The sequence below is a fragment of the Tinamus guttatus genome, unplaced genomic scaffold (genome assembly GCF_059628265.1).
Source record: "Tinamus guttatus ecotype Peru unplaced genomic scaffold, ASM5962826v1 Tinamus_guttatus_pri_ptg000713l, whole genome shotgun sequence".
Taxonomy (NCBI): Eukaryota; Metazoa; Chordata; class Aves; order Tinamiformes; family Tinamidae; genus Tinamus; species Tinamus guttatus.
The window spans coordinates 1,071,671-1,090,918 of NW_028289247.1; the positions used below are offsets into that span (position 1 = coordinate 1,071,671).

Sequence of the window (19,248 nt, forward strand, 5' to 3'; positions counted from 1 at the left end):
TCTTTAATTCTGGTGTTTCCGCAGCAGTTTTGACTTAGCCATATTTGCTATGCTTTATGCTGATGTGACCCACACTTTGCTAGAACTGTTCTGTTAAAGTGCTCTCTTTTAGTCCGTATTATGCCTAGGAGAAATGGCTATATGAAACATTCTGCACAGACACGACTGAGAGCTGCTTTAGGTATATTTTCTGCAGGGCACTGATCAGTAAGAGCAGTAGTAGAAGTGTGAACAGAGCCTTAATGGGTAACTTTACTGGTGCTTAGGAAGATAGATGCCAGTTTTTGTGATGACTCTTTGTCAAAGCACATTAAACACTTCATCTTCCACCCTATTGACTTCAGCAGTCACTTTACATCACATCTATTGCTGTATAAGGTGATTTTTTTCCTTTACACTTTTAAAATGTTAAAATAAGGCAAAACCCAGCGTTTCAAGTGCACAGTTTAGAACAATTTCAATCATTTATTGTACTGATAGGCAGATAATCTATTCACTGTTCCTTTGCTTGACATACACAATTATATTTCACATTGCATAGAGAATAGAGGAGAGCAAGCAGGTGAGAAGTTAAATCACTGTGCATGGGGTAGAGTAAAGCAGTGAAAATCACCTAGGTCAATCTTATGTCAATTTTCTGTGCCTTTTCCCCCCGCCAGTGCCACTGTCCACCCCTTAACTCAAAGCGGGGTTAGAAGCTGGAGTGTGGCCTGAGTTGGAGGATTAGCATCAGTGGGAGTTATGTGACAGAAGGACCTTGTGGGATTCAAGCCTTGCTCTCTGACACCTCATTTCAACTAAAATGCTTCTTTCTGCTTGCTAAATTAGACACTGGGATACATTTGAGAGGCTGTATATAGCTAATCCACTAAGTTGGGCCTGCTGCTGAAATGCAGTTTCCTATGGAGGCATCTTAGGTTTATCGACTTTAAGACACAGCTTGATTTCCTTCTTACACCAGTACACCTGGACACTTACAGAAATGTGCTGGCATAAAACTGATGTAAAATAAAAACAGAGCCAGGCCAAAATATATATATGGCAGAAGAAGCCATTTCCGTACTGTAATTCCCATTTAAAAAATACCTCTCAAGCATATTAAAAGGCAGAGCACACCATGTAAACTAAACATGGTACAAAATCTGTAATAGATCTTCTGTCCCTTTTGGTGTTAGGTGGTTATACTATTATAGCTTAGACATTCAATGTAAGATCCAAGGAGGCACATTTTTTTTTTCCCAAACAGTTGTTTTGTCATCTACAGAAAAAGAATGTGGGAGATAGACAAACTAGACACCAACAGTCTTAGGATATTAAATTTAATTATAGATTACACAGAATATGATGTAAAAACAGCAATTTACTAGAATAATTATAACCTGCAAAAGGTGAAAATAGTTTAGAAAATGGATTGTCGTATTCTCTGACACAGCAATAGTCATGAAAGGTACACTTATGCTATCATGTGCTAATGTGTGTATTAACTATGCTACCTGCCATAGCCAGGACTCCAAGACAAAATATAGGCTTTTGTGTCCGCAATGTCTATGTTTAAATTCAATAAAGTTGAACAACTAGATTGAAAACACTATATTTTTGTCAACGGCTGGAGGGAGAGCTATCCAAGATTTCTTCTGCTTGCAAATGCTTTGTCTATGTGCAAGGCGTTTGTAATGGGAAGAGTGATTGAAAACTGCAGAGATCACAGACCTGTAAGTGGATGATTTGGCAGCTGAAAATGTTTTTCAGTGCCTTGGTAAATTTTGGAGAATGTCTTTCCAACTCCCTTTTTCCTAAAGCAAAATTAAGTCTTTTTCCTCACATTTTTTTTTTCATTTAAAAACCCATATTTAGTTGTAACTTGTAGAGACATCTTTAGAAATTTTTGTTACAGAGATCAAGAAGAAAAAACGTTGCAGGTGTCAAAGGATGTGGGGCCCACAACAGTGTCGGCAAGTTTAATTTTTTTCCAGCTGTTTTTATGAAAGCAAAAAAAAAAAAAATACCCAACTCCAACATAGTTTAATTTCTTATTGAATATACAGACCGGCCCAAACACAGACATTCTCATTTTCGATCTTATAGTTACAAAAACTGTACATTACAAACAGTATAGAAACAAACTGAAAGGAATGTGCCACACATCCTGGCTAATGTTCTATATGCAATTTAAAAATACAGCCTACTTCCTTATAGTGCACAGTTATTGTGTAGATAGAGTACATCACTAGTTAGGTGGGTATGTTAGAAGAGGTCTAATTTTCCTCAGCACAGAGAATAAGAGCCAGTTCTGCTCGGTAAAGCTTCCCTCCATCGGACAAGGCCATGATGCTTTTCTTGTATGTTGCAAGGTTGTTGATGTCTAATTCCTATTTAAAGAACAGATAATGCTTTATAATCCAGTTTAGTTACCAGCATGAGCAAGTTTGCTGCCTATAGTGGAAGCTAAATAGGAAATACAGGTGTTCCCAGGCTGTCCTACAGTGACACACTGAAATTCTTGTTTATGTATTTGAACTTTACCCATTTTGTAGGTGAACATTAGATTGCTGACAGCTAATGGCTCAGACACGAGCTTCCGACGGAGCTGCGATGTAATCACAGCTCCCTTAGGTAGGATTTACACTGCTCTGACTTTTGCCAAGATTTTTAATTGCACTGGACTTCAGGAATTATGACTTAGAAGTTCTACATTTATCTGAATTGGGTGGATTAAAGTGTCCTTAAAATCCAAAATAAATCTAATCTTGTAGGGGAAGAAAGAACCCTCTAGGCTTACCTTTTTGTTCTTTTCACACAGATCCTTCAGGAGAGCATCAAGTTCATTTTCATCTATATAACCATTGCCATCCTGAAAAACAGCATTAATAAGACTTCAAACATTGATTTTTATTCCACAGGTTATGGCTTATTTTCTGCAAGTTCAGAAAATGAATGCCATCAAACTGCTCAATTCAAATAAAGGTTTTCCAGTAACTTACTTGATCATACATCTCAAAGGCTTTATTGAATTCTTTTGCACACATTTTGACACCCTAAATACCAAAAGGATAAAAAGAATCTATTAATTACATTAATTGTGTGTGACGCTAGCAGTTTCATCATAAGAATGTGAAGTTTCATACCTGAAATTTAATAAGAAAATTTTCTTGTACTGGGAGTAGCCTTTGGAGAGAAAAAACAAAAGTCAAAATATTTAATGAGTTCTGTAACAGCCTTTGGTAGATAATATTTTTTGTGAAAAGAGACAAGACCTACCTGGCCAGTTCAGTAAGCTCCAACTTTCCATCGTTGTTTGCATCAAACATTCTGAGCTGAAAGAATATATATTTTTACATTATCAATTACAATTTATCCACATTAACAAAGTAAATGTATCTATGGGAAACTTAAATTCAGGGAAAATGTGCCTCTATTTAATGCTGAAATGATGGCCCCTTTTTTATAATCTGTTGCATTTGCCATGCAATACATTTATGTAAAATAATGAATTTATAGTAATTAATTCTGCTACATCAGAAACCAGACAAGCAATTCTGATTAACCTGTTATGAGCCTCTAGACTGCAGTGTGAATATCCCCTACCCGAAGCAGGCCTGTCATTATTCAACAGCAAGGCAAATGTTGACATGATAACATTATACTCTTGATTTCAGCATGTTTATAGCACCGTAATTCTTTATCCTTATATATAAAATAGCGTTCAGGTAAAGCATAGTAAAATTTAAGGCATTCACTTCCTTAGATATAAAATACTAAACATTTTTATTCAGTTGACTGCCAGGTCTAAGAGTATGAGGAAAAACCAGATACTTCTTCTGTGACATATTTCAAGAAAAGAGTAAACAGATGCTCTAGATAATCGATAAATCTTGTTGGTGGCATAAAAACAGGAAAGTAAATGCCTTCAGATAATTGTAATTAAATTACAGGAATTAATATAATATGTAATTTGACCAAATGACCGAATTGTAATTCTAGTACTTTTTAGTCATCATAAAATCTTTTCCTTTCAAGAGTTGCAAGGATGGGCTCCTGCTGCTTAGGAAGCACGAACAGCTTATATTCATTTTTAGAAATCACTGGAGATATTATATTGGCCTAGCACTTCTACTTTTACTGCATAGCTCCATTTTTCTAGTTTTATATATTATTTTGCCTTCACTACATAAAATAATGACAAGGCAGCAAATGGTACAAAACATTGCTAGACATTGTACTGAAAACACCCACACTCTATCCCATCATTTTGAATCATAGTAATTTTAGATGTAATTTGTAGATAAGAGGAAAAACAGAGTCCTGCACTGAGATAAGCATGTGTCCTTTTAAATATGGAATTAATGCTGTGAAAAAGACCCAATTCTATTTTGCTGATTCACAATAGATTCCTAGGAATACTAGAAAATAAAAAATCTATGAATGTTCATTTCTATATAAACTCCTGCTTTCTTTTAACCCATTCTTTCCTTGTATCTGCCTTGCATGTGTTTCAGGTGAAAACAGATTTACTTTGGGAGGGAGTAAGCAAAGGTAGCTCTAATATTAACAATTTCTGATGGGATGTTAGTGGCTGGCCACTACCTTATGTTTTCTATTTTTTTGTTGTTGTTTTTTTTTCTTTTATTGGGTGATTAAAGCAGCTTTGGCTTTTTAAGTCTATTTCTCATTGCTGTTAATTCTTTGCCATTATGTCTTCCTTCAGGTGCAGTACTCAGTGCACACTTTAAGATGAAGATCTGGAAGCTTCCTAAACATAAAGGAAATATAATATTTTCACCAGTCAACAAACAAGGGCTGTTCTCCTTAAATGGTTCATATTGGTCCAATAAATCACCAGTCAGGAAAGGTTTTGAGTAACCTTTCTCATCTACTTTTGGGCCAGTTCACGGGCTGTTGCTATCTAGCTTGCTTTCAACAAGTCAAAGTATTTCAGTGAAATAAACATCCAGTTTTATACACTTGTTTTCCTGAGGACAAGAATTGGAATCCAGGGCAGAAGACAGCCCTGGTCTCTACGGCGTTCCCGCAGCGCTGGCCTGGGAGGGATGCCCTAAGGAGAGCCGGATTTAACTCCTGGGCAGTGCCAGGTTGTTCTGGTATTTACCTAAAACATTCATTTCTCCTCCTTGCAAGGGGAGAAAAGGGAAAAGGGAGATGCTGCAAATGCGATAAGAAACCGCTCTGGCGTTTGAGACAAGAGACCCTACAGCACTCTAGAAAGACAGAATATAAAAAGTAATCCCAAATTAAATAGACTGAAACATAATAATGTAATTAATCTTATGACAGGTACAATTTTTCTTCTACGAACTGTGAAGACTTCTCTTTTACATCTAGTGGCACACGGACACTTATCAGAGATATGCCATGGTATGATCTACTATTACATAAAACTTGAGAAGATTCCAAAATCCTGAGATTTTTTTTAGCAGTGCTGCAAACTTTCGATCTCAGATAGCATCTCTGCAGCTGCAGAAGTGCTTGTGATGTGCATCCAAGATGTATTTGGATGACTGATATAGCAAGACTAGGGCTCAGTGGGCTCTTTTTGTCATACGGAGCCTTTCAGTGCCTAGAGAGAAACACAGTTGGGATTAATCCAGGCTGCATGAAATGTCTGTAGAAAATCTTACCATTATTTCTGTGTATTCTGTTAGCTTTGAATCTTCAATCTGCTTGTTTGCTTTTTGTAATAAGTCTTTCAAGAAGCTCTGTTAAAATAGAGGAGTAACAGTTGAATTTTTGTCTGCAGTATAAAATGCTTAACTTGCTAACTTGAGAGGAAAATGATGGCATATTCTATTTTACTCTCACTTTAATATAACTAATGAAGTACAAAAAAAGTATGAAAATAAGTAGTAGTTTACCATTAAGAATACAACGGTTTCTTTTGACTGATTCAAATATGCTGCAGAGTCTAATTCGAAAAAAGTGACTCATAGAACTTCATGCCTTATATGCTATCTGTGGGTTTGAAAAAATAGAGTGGCCTCCAAGTATACTGTTTCCTAATCAGCTCTATCAGCAAATTACATAAATTAACCTTGAAGCTGCTTGAAAAACCTAATGCCTAATCTCCTCTTGCAACATATTAACAATTTTACAGAATAGATCAATGATTAATCAAGTTTTCTCCTTGCCTATGGCAGTATCTAGAAATGAACATGTGAACTTATGTTGCTCCTTCTCACCTTATACTTCAGGTAAGTGCAGCCATTTTTTTTTTTTTTAAGAATTGGACATGCTATCCCATAGCTTTCATCACCAGCCATTTCTTCTATAAAGAATAGAATTGTTTCCCCCACTCACTGTTTTAAATGGCTACCCTAGTTTTGTGACAAAAATATTTATTTAGCCAAGGCACTACAAGACCTGCAATTTCTGTAGGACTCTCAACACACAGCAAAGTACCTAATAACCCCTCTAATTAGTTTCACTGACATCATTGTCTCGTCGGAAATTTGGGCCTCATTTCAAGATAGAACTGGTGGGAGCTCCTAAGAAAATCTATTTCTATACAGATGACATCCTTAACTTGAATGCTACTGCGTCAATGCTCACATTAGTGATAGCCAGTATAGTTGTCTCAGTTTGACCCCTTCTGTACTGAAAAGCCTTCTTATTAGTTTGTATACAAAGAGCATCATAGAAGTATTGCAAATAGAAGTCACAGAGGTGTGTTTAATCTTTTGTGCTTTTCATAGAAAACAGGCCATCTGTATCTAAGCTTCCTGAGTTACAGTCTAATATTTTATGACTACTCCTAAATATAGCCAGTGATGGAGAGTCTACCTCCTCCTCCATGGCTATTATTACTACTAAACTTTTCCTAATTTCCACCTAAATTTCTCTTAAAAAGTTATAAGTGAGTGTGCTCTATACAGAGCATGTGCTTAAAATGTGTGAACTTTTCAGGAAATACTGATCAGTCATAAAACTGGAATATTTTCATAATATTTAAATGATGGTATTTCTCTCCTGCAGACAAGCTCTCTCAGCCCAGGAAGTATGAGACCACCATGGATCTAGGTAAAATTTCTTAATTCTCCAGCTGCTCTTCCATCAGTCCTATCTTTTAGTGTCTACTTTAAGTCACACTAGCTGGCAAAAGTCCTTAGGAGCCTGTATAACAAATGGGAAGTCCTCAATGCTTTGTGTATGACCCACAACTTCTCCCCGATCCTGCAAACTTTCGATCCACCAATTCTGTTTAAGGACTACCCTGAGGCAAGATCCTCACCAACCATCATACAGATACTGTCCTCCAAGAGGATGGGAAAAAGGTAAAAAAAAAAAAAAAGAAAAAAGGGATTTTACTATATGACTTCTCTTTTCTAAAAAAAAAAAAAAAAAAAACAATCTGGAAAGATTTCAAACAGTTTGACCTTCGGGTGCTTTTGCTAATGCTTAAGGGGGTCTTCTAGAATGCCACAAATGGGCTATATAGCCTAAATAAGACGGATGAACCCTGCTAGGTCTTTCTCTTGTTATGAATTGTTTTGGATACTCTGAGTGTAAAGCTACAGTAACTAACCAGGTGTAATTAAACTGTGAAAATAATACCTTCTCACTCAGCGTCTGCTTCCCCAGGTATGGTCAGCGTCTACAAGTTTATGAATTTTATGATTATGGAAGGAATTCCTGCTAGTTTTAACCTTTGTTAGGTTTCCAAGGATAAGATGTTTAGCAAGAGTAACATGGGTAATATGGTTATCTTGGTTCTGCTCTTTGTGAATAATGAAGTTGATACCAAATTCACATTAATTTAATGAAGCACAGGCAATGCAATTCCAGTTGTGTTGACCTAACAATATTTCAGTGCAAACAGCAGTGTTGCAAGATATTTGAGAGAGTGTAATTTGTCCTGCAGTATAGTGATTAATGACAGCAATGACCTTGGAAATAAAATGAAACCATCCCTCACCAAAATACCAGCATACATATAAGCGTATATAGCTTTCAGAGAACTCTCTGCGTTCCCAAGGCTAAAATCACCTGACTTCTAAACTGGAGTATCTGCTGCCTTGAGGCACTTGAGACAAACATTGATCTGAATTAAACAACATTTTTAGAAACATGTATCAGAGTTGGGTTTCACTTAAAGTAATTTACAAGTGATAAAAACATCAGCTAATCATATTTCCTTCCAGTAATGTCTGAAATGCAAAAACATGCAAGAGTGGGTGTGCGAGGAAACAGCAGCCCAGGCTGCGATCCAATGCTCGTTCACACTTCCCGCATACCCTCGGATAGCGTTACCTTTAGTTCCTCAGAATCAATGAAACCGCTGTGGTCACTGTCATATTTTCTCCATGTCTGCAATCAGAACACGAAAGATTTAATTATATCTTCAGGTAAAGCTAATCTTGAAGGACTTTACAAAGGGAAAATTGTCATACTGCACCTGCATGAAATCTTCGCTTGACTTTAGCTGCTGGCACCTAAAGAACAACAGGAAATTTTCTTCTGTCGGTAATATCTGAGCAAGCTGCAATAGATTTTAAGAAAGATTAAAATTTGATTCCTCATTAGGTTGCCTGAACCTTTAAAAGCATATGAAATACTTTGTGATCTAACAAAAGAATTATTTTTGAGCTAAGTTTGAGCTTAGTTATGACTGAGCTAAGAAGAACTTAAATTCAAGTTTTGTTACCCATTTGTTATACTTTTACCTATTTATATATTTACCATATATTTTTACCCATATCTTTGGAGGATATGTGAAACCCACAAATAAGAATTAGGTAACATTGCTCCCCAGGTAAGAAAGATTACTGCTTTTACTTCCAATTTCATAACATCAATAATTTAGACTCCATTAATCCCACTGAAGATCTTGGGAAGCCTCCATAGAATTGAGCTGTCCCTAGAGTTGGGATTTCTGTTCCAGTTTCATATCTGCTGCTAGTAAAGGATTTACCCAAAGCCAGGACTTTGCCAACAGCTCTTTCCCCATATGTTGGGTGCTCTCACTTTGGTTGGTGCTGTGACCCATGTACAAGTGGAGGTGCAGATATCTGTGTTCCCACCTTGATGTAAGCATGTTGAACACTCCACATCTCAGACTATCTCTCCTTTGCTTTCCTGCCAGTGTTTTTCATTCCAACCTATAAGAAAGCCCTAGAAGAAGCTTCATCCCTTAGGCTGAAATGCTTGGAAGATGCCTTTGTAAAGCCACTGGCTTGAAGTTTTGCCATATTTAAGGTCAAACAGAATTGAAAGTCAGGGGGGAAAAAAAAAAGGAAGAGAAGGGAAAAGATGTGTAGCAAAGGATTAACTAGGGAAAAATATCACTTGTGCAAAGTTTGGATCTGTGGTGAAAGCTTTATTATGAATGTGAAGAGGAAAACAAGAAAAAAGAAGAGGGATGTTAGAGAGTGAGCAAGAAGCACCGTGAAGTAAGGAAGCAAGGAAAAAAGACTGCTGGCAGGTACTGAGCAAAACTAAAAGGAGAACACCTCCTTTTACTGAGTAAAAGGAAAAAGGGATGTGACATGAAGCACACACATGTGTAAGGAAAGCAGGAAAAAAAAAGAACAAGAGAAAATGAAAGCAGAAGGGATAAGGGGATGGAAAGTGGTGATCATTTACCAGGTTCAGAGATGCGTTCAAGATGAGCTATAAAGATCAGAAAGAAATCAAAAGGGATTTTTTTCCCTGCAGAATCAGGGGTGGTTCTTCAGACATTACTGTACTGATTATTGAAAATGTTCATTTACTATAACTCAATTTCAACCACTGAAAAATGTCTCAGATGGAAAATATGCTATATAATTTAATGTAAAATCCTGATTTGTTTTTAACAAAAGCCCAATATCTTTTCTTTGCTCAAAGTGTATGAAATCTGTTTTGATTGAAGAAAATCTTTTACTTGAATAGACCAGCTGTGCTTACTAGGAGGAGAGCATGCAAAAATGAAGATTTCTTTTCATTTTATGAAAAATGACATCTGCAGACTTCTTGGAGCCTTGTGTCAAAATTTTGATTCAAATTCCTGTTTCTGCTCATTCTATTCATGCCCTAAAATCTCTTCATCTGCCTATTTCAGTGCAATTGTCCTAATTGCTTGGGCTTTTTTATTGGATTTCAGCAGCGCTTTAGGCGACTTCAGCTCACACTCGGTCTGCAGGCACATCAAGCAGATGGAAACAGATCCCTCATTTCTCTAAAATTATCTGTGCAAGAAATCAGTTGTATTTGCTAACTGTTAGTGCAATTGAAAACATACATCAGAGCACGCTTCCTACAGTAATGGAGCAGTTGATTATAGACTATCAGAGAGCATTCTCAGTGCTTTTGCTAAATGGTTGCTTGTCAAATTTAATCAACTAAAACAATATGTTTTTTTAGCAGCTTTCCAAGTTCTACTCCATTATAGATAGAAATAGAGTATACACATGTGGATAAGTATGTGGTCATAGATACTTACATGTATGTGTTCATATATGCATTACTTAGTACTGATTTATGGAAAAAAATGCCTTTTTTCTCTGCTGTGACAGGGGGCTTTGGTTTTAGGGGTAAATCACTTCTTCCTGCTCAAGAACAGAAGTCGAATTGGGCACAAAGTTATAATAATAAGCAGGGGTTGACAGGGAGGGCCGATTACAGCAGTGGGAAAGAATTTATGTGAATAAAAGAATAATAAAAAAAAAACAGGCATAACTGGTGGGACAAAGTAGCTTGTGGGCCAGTACTTGCCCCAAACAGAAAATAGAAAAACTAACCATGTTTATAGATGACATAGGCCCACACATTTATACCATTTGTAAGAAAACCCCCGATGAACTTGTGAAAAGGCTTCTTAGATCACTCTATGGGATTTTGGCTCCTTACAACATCTTACAACATTTTCTTCATGTATGTGAGAACACATCTGCACTAGGAAATACCCGTTTGCTTTGAGGAAGATTTTCTATAAAAGGAAATAATAAAACTCTGGTTGGCGTTAGAAAATCCCTGCAAGTCTGGTGCAAGCGCACAACTTCCAACACATCCTTGATGCCTAATTCAGTAGAAATACTTTCCTATGCTTACAGTGGATATGAATGGAATGGAATGAAACCCTCATGAATGAATCCCAACTTTGCAATCAGAGACACACTGAAGTCCTCCTTAGAAGCACATGGTTATTTCAAAATGTCCATTATGGTGTGCTGTTAGCTAGAGCTAACTTTGGAGAGTTTTGCAAAGATGTTAGATGCAAGAATCAGTAACAACTCACTAATAGTACTAAACTAGACTTGGGCTGCAGAGTGTATTACCTCTGGAAGAAAATTATTTTAAACTGTCTCTCCCACACTTTGCAACTCTCACACTGAGAAATGCACAGGCTTTTACTTTTCAAAGACAGTGTAGTTCAATATCCAATGCATTAGCTCAGCCTTCTGACAAAATAGATCTTTCCTGTTTTCTTTCATGCACTATGGGGTAATAGGGGCAATATAGCCAAAGAGAAGGTCAGTTCTTCTAGCTTTTACATCAAATAGCATTAAATTGCTTTCTCCTTGAGAGATTGTATTACTAAGGGATGGAGAAATCACCACTTGACTTCCAGGTTCTCTCTGTACCACCACTAGGTTTTTACCTGTCACTATTTCTAAAAAAGGCTTCTTTTTGAGCACAAAAATAGAGAGAATCCAAAAGTGTTCGTGAGTAATCGTGGATTACTGCATGTTTTCATTTGCAGTGGCAGCCTCTCAAGGAGCAATAGCGGTTTAGTGAAGATTTCTCTGAGCTCTGCTACTTTAATGGAGAACATGTCAACTATCTCTGCATGACAAGCAACAGGGAGCATTCCCAAAGCCTGAGACAGGCTTGACTTCTCTCCACTCAGCTGCAAGCTTGTGAGAGGTAAGAGAGAAATTTTAATAGGCTACCTAAGAGGAAAAATACTTTGAATGTTTAAAATTAGATTTGAACTCTTTTCTAGAAATCATTCACAAAGTAAATTTTACTGATACTTAATGCTATTTAAAATAACTTTCATTATAATTCATATAAATATAACTCTTAAAACTCCCCGTTTCCTGCCAGTGAATAGAGCTTTTCTGGAAACTTCTTATTCACTAGGACAATTTTCTTTAGGTCCTGTGGTATTCATTACTATGGCTGGGACTCCGGATGCCTTTTCACAAGTTTTTCAAACCACATTCTACACTTCTTTCAGAAAAACTAGTTGATGTACAATGTCAATGAGATGGGAGCAATTTGGAATTACTAGACATTTTCATTTATAGGGCTAGAGAATCAAGTCCAAATATCAACTTTAATGCTGTGTTGCTCATATTTTGTTCTGAGTCCCATCAGCACTTTCCAAATCAAGCTTCACGCTGATGTAAGTGAAATAAAATATAGCTATTGGTTTAGAAAACTGCTATATTAAGAGAGAAGAACCCTGCTGTCAGCGACTGAGCATTCTCAATAGTCAATGGCTTCTCTGGGTGTTGAGCATGTTTAGCAATTCCCTGGGCTTGGTAATCACCTTATAGTATTAGACCCTAAAGGATTTGCTCACCTTTACCTATTAAGTCAATAGCAGAAACAGAAATAGAAGTTGAAAGGTTAAACTCTCAATTATCTTTACAAAGCAAACTACCACAGTGTTTTCCTGGCACTGGCTGTACAATCTTGCATGCAGTGCCTGCTATGCCAGAAGCATACTTCTACACACACTTGCCATTAAACAAGATTATTCAATACCAAATGAAAAAAAAGTTAGTGCAAAAATAAACATGCTAGTCCAACCACTGGTTATTTACACATGCAGAATTGTTTGACCAGTGATAAATATTGTCAAAAGATGCATTTTTTTAATCATTTGTTGTGAAAAACCTCAAGTGAAACAAATTGTTTCCAAATCTCCATGAAAGTTTAGTCTTAATTTGATATGCACTTGGACAAGTATGTAGAATTCAGCCACAGGAAAGGGGAGAAAAGATACCCTGGAATGATCTATTACATCAGCACTAATGCTTCCTACTGACTTTTATAGATTCTGTTCAGTCCTCTATTTTAAAAATAGCTACTGACACAAAGTTGGTCATTGTAGAAATTTTGAAGACCTGGCTTGCTTCCAACTTTTTGTTAATTAGCTCTCTAGGTCGGATCTCTCATTACCAAAAAAAAAAAAAAAAAAAAAAAAAGTAATATCATTTAATGATAAATGAGTCCAGTCTCACTGCACTCAATGTGACATAAATGACTTGTAGAGTTATGCCTGAAATAGTGGTTTCTCAAACTGTAACCCAAAGAATTCTCCTTTTTGCCCTCTTCCTGCATTGCAAAATTATTGAGAGCTGGGCAAGTGTAAAAGAGCTTGGCTGGCTGCATCTTTGTCTCTTTTGGAAAGCTGAGTAAGGAACAGCCAATTTTTCTGCCTAAATTGCTGTTAAAATTCAGTAAAGAAATTCATGAGAAATCCATATCTTTCACAAACTGCATCACAACTACTGTTAAAAAAATGTTTAAATTTAACATGGTTATTAAGCTGCATGCTATTTTATCACATATGATTTTTTTTTTACAACAGACTACACGCAAAGACTGCCACATTGCGTTCCTTTGTGTCTCCTCACTGTACGGGTTGTAACAGAGCATTAGTTTACAATCATATGCAGAAATAATTCACAAATATCTTTCATACTTAATATTTTTGAAATCAAGTTGTTAACTACTTTGCAGAAATTTCACTTGTTGGTGATGTTTATTTGCACTGAATAAAGCCTGCAAAGTTAAATGAAGTCCACTGAAGTGCCTGAAAAGTGATGTTCTTTTTTGCTAATAAAAAAAAATCATTAGTGGAAAATTACTAAAGATCTGGGACAGAAGAATAAAATTTCCATGTTGTGGAAAATGAAGTATATTTACATGTTATGTTCATATTGTTCTGCATTAAATGTACTCTCCACAAGTAAACATGCCAGTACTTTGTTATAAAATGTCTGTCTTACCTCAACTATTCCTATTTTTCCATCAGCTGTCTTCCCATATTGGTCCACAAAAGCTTTCATTTCAGGTGTTAAATCCTATGAAGTTACAATAAAAACATCATTATTTTGAAGATGGAGAGAAGCACATGCAAAGTACTGAACATTGGTTATTATTATTCTGTTCCATTAATTATTTCCAGATAATAACATACACTACAGTTAACTTAGTACTCACACTTACTGCAGCTGGATTCCTGCAGTTTAAATGAAATTGAGTTATTTTTTAAATGATGAATAATCTCATTATGATAAATTTTACTTCCCAAAGAATTATATTATAGTCAGTATGAATGATTGGCATCTAAATACTCTGAACTCCTATTTTAGTTTACAGAATAGGAAAATTATAGACAGATGTGCAGCTCTTTTGTTTAAGAATGACAATAAAGTTCATAGGTAATTATTAGTCACTTTCTCTCTCTCCTTTTTTTTTTTTTTTTTTGTAAGTGAATAACTTGAAGGCTGTGCAAAATCCTTCAAAATAAGGAACATTTTAGTATAACATGTCTGAACACCAAAATAGCCATATAGCCAAACATAGCCATATGTTTGAGCTGATTTGGCCTGAACAATGAGTGCTCTTTTAACCCTAAAAGAACCCATGAGGATATCATATTTTTCAATACTGAGTTATCAGAAAAATGGAATGGGTATCTTACTGCCATAATGTAGAAAGAAAGGAAGGAGAAAACTTGGAGCAGTACCTTAAATCTGACAAAGTAACATCAGCCTAACTGTTCTTTGCATGAATTATGGCTCCAGCTCCACATTTGTTCTCGACGGCTACCTCCACTTTAGGCTATGACAAAGGTGTCACTCTTGGGGTGAATATCTAAATATTTTATCTGACACTTTGATTTGACACACTTTGTTTTGATATAGTCTTCCATACTGAATCCTCTTTATTGCTCATTGTATTTCTTACAGGTTTGAGCTAGCAAAGCCATGCAGCAAGAAGCAGGGTTACAGCTACACTAAAATAGTTAATCAATCTATGGTTATAGATGAAGATATAATGTCTTTGGAAATTTTACTTGCTATAATAGATTGGTTATATAGGCCATAAGTCATTCTCTCACTGGAGACATAAGGAATTTCAGCTGTACAAAGTCTATTGCAGTTTGTCCCAAATTTGATCTACCATAACTTACTAAAATGTCAATTCTCTGTAACTGATGCAATCATGGCCTAGTATCCTATTTCTGCCAAAGTCATCCATGGCAGGTTAGTAATTTGTGATGACTTTAATTAAGATGTGATTATTAATAAAACACATTTCAATGTCACCTTTCTTCTAATGATCCCAAAGTGGGGACAAGTGTGCTTAGTAGTTAAAAAGAAGAATTTGGACACATGGATTTTAATTAGTCCTGGTTAAATATTTTGCTAATCTTTCAAATAGCACCTCCACAGTGCCAGTGTCCAAACATTAAGTGCAACAGGCTAAACAAAACAGAACTCCTCTAATTCGCTAATGCATTCTTTAGAAAGTTATTTTTTTCCCCCATGATGTTCATTTCAGCTGCTCTTGGGTTGATTGATGAGTTATTTAAGTCATACTATTCAAATAAATGTAATCAGTCAGTAATTTTGCCTAAATTTAACCAAGCGTAGTCCTGATCTTGTTAAAGATGCAGTACTTTGGAATTAAATTAGGAAACTAACCCTTCACACCTCAATCTCTCCTCTTAAAAATTAAGAGACATTCATCCAGCTGAGTGAAACTGTGGAAAAAAACAGCTTTTCTGAGGATGTTTTGAAAATCTAAGGATAGATGGCAGTACAGAAACACTTACATGATTGCATACATAAATGCCTATTAAATCCCATATTTCTGTGTCATGGAGAAATACTGTCATTATTTATATGCAGAGAAAGTAGGAAAGAGATGTAGAAAAACTCCTCCAATTCCACTAACTGTGGGTCTTTCAGCTCTATGTTAGCCACTATACCCCTCAGGTCTTCTTAGCAGTTGGCAGACCTAAATTGAGAACATGCTGTGTAAAGGACAGGACACAACAAATGGAAGCCAAACTCCTGTATTTTACAGTTTACATCTTTGCCAGTGGTCTATCTTTCAACATGCCAGAAAGCAAGTAGAACAATTTAGTACTTCATGTGATGTGTAAGTGAGAACACAGTGTTATCAAAGAAAAGCTCAGCCCCTAAAACCTCCAGGTCTAATTCTGCCCTCTGGAATGATGACAGTTCCCATCATGGTGTGGGCATGAATGAGAGTGCATGCTATGCTTCTTCCAACAAAAAAAGCAACTGTAAAAGTACGGACTTTCTAAAGGGATTAATAACAAGATTAGCATTAGAACATAATTAGAACAGTTGTGTAATTGGGAAGAATATTGGGAAATGCTAAATCATCCTATTCAATGACAGAATCAATGTGATTCTTTAATGCATAAGGCATGACTGATGTAAAATCCAGCTATGAAGAATGCATAATTGAGTATTTCAAAAATAGTGAGCAGGAGAGTGACCTGAAATGCAGAAGTTAATGATGACAAAGAAGCTTTGGGGTGTTAAAAGAAGGACAGCTAAGGAAATTGCACATAATTTGCACTAGTTTCTCATTGTGTCCCTTCTGGAAAAAGAAAAGAAATTTAAAGTTACTGAATTAGTATCCTGTGAGATGAGACACAATCTAATGAGATGCTTGTTTGGCAAGTGAGACTTCAAATCTAAAAGTCAGGTTAGATTGGATACCTAGGATAGCATCTATCCATAATCTAGAAAAAGATTTCAGGGATCAAGGTATCTAGATAACTAAAGGCAGAGCAAATAGAGGAAGTGCTGATTTTGGTGTTGCTACCCTAGTCTTTTCAGCTGAACCCCCCCAAAATAGGCTTGACTCAGAGAAAGGTAAAGGAAAAACCCAAGTAAACACCTGAGCACTTTCAAATTATAGAGTGATTGCAGTGTGAGGTCATAGAAAAAGCAGAAATGATGAAGCAGGTGGCAGATAGGAATAATTTTGCAAGGCTTTCTCTATGTCTCTATTTTTTAAGAGAGGAGATGCATACTATGAAAGAGAAAAGAATCTGATTTTAAGATCATAAATATTTTTTCCTTATCTGGAGCTTCTAACTTTTTTAACTATGGAATATTGTATATACAACATTGTTATAAAGAATACCATTCATACTAAATATATACAAGCTTTAATATCTTCTTTCCAATGGACATGCTTAAGATTCCTGCACTCTAATACGTGAGATTTGTTCAGCTGAAATTCTGAAAAGGTAAGGCATTTAAAATTATGTTCAACATTTCCTATGCAAAGGAAAATAGACTTTATTTTCCTAAATACAGAAACTGAAACTGCAGTCCTTGTATAATTTTCTGTTTTTCGAGGCTTTTTGAAATTTTAGTTCTAACTTACACTTATGCAAATGTATGCTTACCCTGATGGCTATGTGAAGAATTAACTGGTACCTAGACTTCAGTAACATTAGAGGCATTGCTGGGAGACAGTATTTTAGCTGCATGACTAATTCATACAACCAATAGCAAGATATCACTATCCACAGAGTAGAAGATGCATATTAATTTTCTGATATTTAGTTTTAAGATACATAGCAACTTTAAAAGCAAAATTAATTATTGAAAAGCTATTGCTCAGTTTGGAGGTATTCTTACACAAAGTAATAATCTATAATCTCACACATATGACGTATGTCATCTAGTTAGAATAATTTCGTTTTCTGTTTCTTCAGTTACTTTTGGAGTAAGTACTTCAGCATAGATGTTAAGTGGCCTATTTTATAAACTGATTACTTTAAAGGTATTTTATTTATTAAAAATGCATTGCTTCTATTATAATTCAATTCTTTACAGAGAATAATTTTTTTCCTCTATTTTCTTTTTCTTTTTTTTTCCCCCCCCCAATGGGTGTAGTTTGAAGGAAAGCTACAGATAACACTTTAATAACTCATGCAAAAAACTTTGCTGCCCCTCTGAGCAGTTTAGCTACCAGGCTTGGGTACTGATATTCCTGATGTGTAACTAGTGAAGGGCAGAAGGTGGTTAGCAATCATCTGCACATCTATTTATTGACCACCAAGGGGCAGAAATGCATTTCTGCCTGTACTGCCCATTAACCACGGAGATAAAATAGAGTCCAGCAACTTGGAGCATCTTTTTTTCTTTCTTTTTTTTTTTTTTTTTATATTAGTACATATCTGAATCAGGTTAACTCCAACTGGACAAGGTCTCATCCGTGATGGAAGGCAAAGGCACCTGCAATTCTTGGCTTGCAGCCGCGCTACAAGAAATGCCGCTCGCAGCCCGGTGAGGTGCAAGAGGCACCTTCTCCCCAGGGAGGTGGACCCTGGACTCACTTTTCCAAGGAAGCTGATTTATTCGGTTTGAAAGCTGCTCCTTTCTAACCGTTTTACCTCCCTTTGCTGGAACACCCAGTGCAGTGGCGGCAGGAGGGGACGGAAGCACCCAGGACAACGGAGTTTGCTCAAGAAAACTCTTTTTTCACGGCAAAGACAGAAAAGTGGAGTGAAAACGTTAACCTACCAAGCCTGCCTTCTTCCGCGCCTGCTGCAGCTCCTGGATGAAGTTCTGTAGCTCCTTCCCATCCATGTACCCATTGCCTACAACAGAAAGAGTTACGGCTGCTGCCACCGATCCCTCCAACTTTCTCCCGCCGGCTCTTCCCGCCGCTGGAAGCGACGTCGCTCCCGGGAGCTCCGGGCTCTCTTCTCACCGCCCCAGCCCCTGCCTCCCCCCGGGCCGCGGCCCCCCGCCCCGCCGCGGGGTAGTCACCGTCGGAGTCGTAGTGGTGCCAGATCTCGAAAAACTGCGCGGCCGAGATCTCCACGCCCTGCAGGTGGCTCTCGGCCGTCATGGTGGCGCGCGGAGGGGCGCGGAGGGGCGCGGAGGGGCGCGGAGGGCGGGCGCTGTCCGCGGTGCTGCCTCTGCCCGCGGCTCCGGCGGCGGCTCCGGCGGCTCCTCCCGCCGCCGCCCGCCCGGGGTTATTTATGGGGCCGGTGGCGGGCGGCGCCTCCCGCCCTCCCTTCCTCCCGCCCCGCCGCTGCCCTCCCCCTCGGCGGCACCGGCCGGGCCGCCCCGGCCTCGCCCCGCCGGGACACGCAGCCCTCCGTGCCCGTGGGGCACGTGGAGGAGCGGCAGGAGCGAAGCCGCCGCCTCAGCCGGCCGGGTCCGCTTGGGAAAGGCTCCTGGGTGCTGGAGCCCGGCTCACAGCACGGGAGGATGGGCCCTGTGGGTGCGA

At 37.6% G+C, this 19,248-nt stretch overlaps 1 protein-coding gene across 1 annotated transcript; it reads right to left on the reverse strand.

Moving 5' to 3' along the window:
• Nucleotides 1-1,303: 1,303 nt before the first annotated feature.
• On the reverse strand, nucleotides 1,304-18,913 carry CALB1 (calbindin 1). The gene is made up of 11 exons (XM_088537016.1): nucleotides 18,783-18,913; nucleotides 18,534-18,610; nucleotides 13,956-14,030; nucleotides 8,408-8,491; nucleotides 8,263-8,319; nucleotides 5,637-5,714; nucleotides 3,259-3,314; nucleotides 3,126-3,165; nucleotides 2,982-3,035; nucleotides 2,780-2,851; nucleotides 1,304-2,369 (listed from the first exon to the last, which is right to left on the reverse strand). Exons 1-11 carry the CDS (start codon nucleotides 18,862-18,864, stop codon nucleotides 2,256-2,258), a joined length of 789 nt encoding a protein of 262 aa, XP_088393142.1. The 5' UTR covers nucleotides 18,865-18,913; the 3' UTR covers nucleotides 1,304-2,255.
• Nucleotides 18,914-19,248: the final 335 nt, after the last annotated feature.

Excerpts from the sequence above, each read along its gene's own strand:
- CALB1 (XM_088537016.1), bottom strand. The coding sequence starts at position 18,864 with ATGACGGCCGAGAGCCACCTGCAGGGCGTGGAGATCTCGGCCGCGCAG. Across the intron at positions 14,031-18,533 it reads CGCGGAAGAAGGCAGGCTTG|GATTTAACACCTGAAATGAA; the intron begins GTAGGTTAACGT and ends GTAACTTCATAG. Across the intron at positions 2,852-2,981 it reads CCTTTGAGATGTATGATCAA|GATGGCAATGGTTATATAGA; the intron begins GTAAGTTACTGG and ends GCTGTTTTTCAG.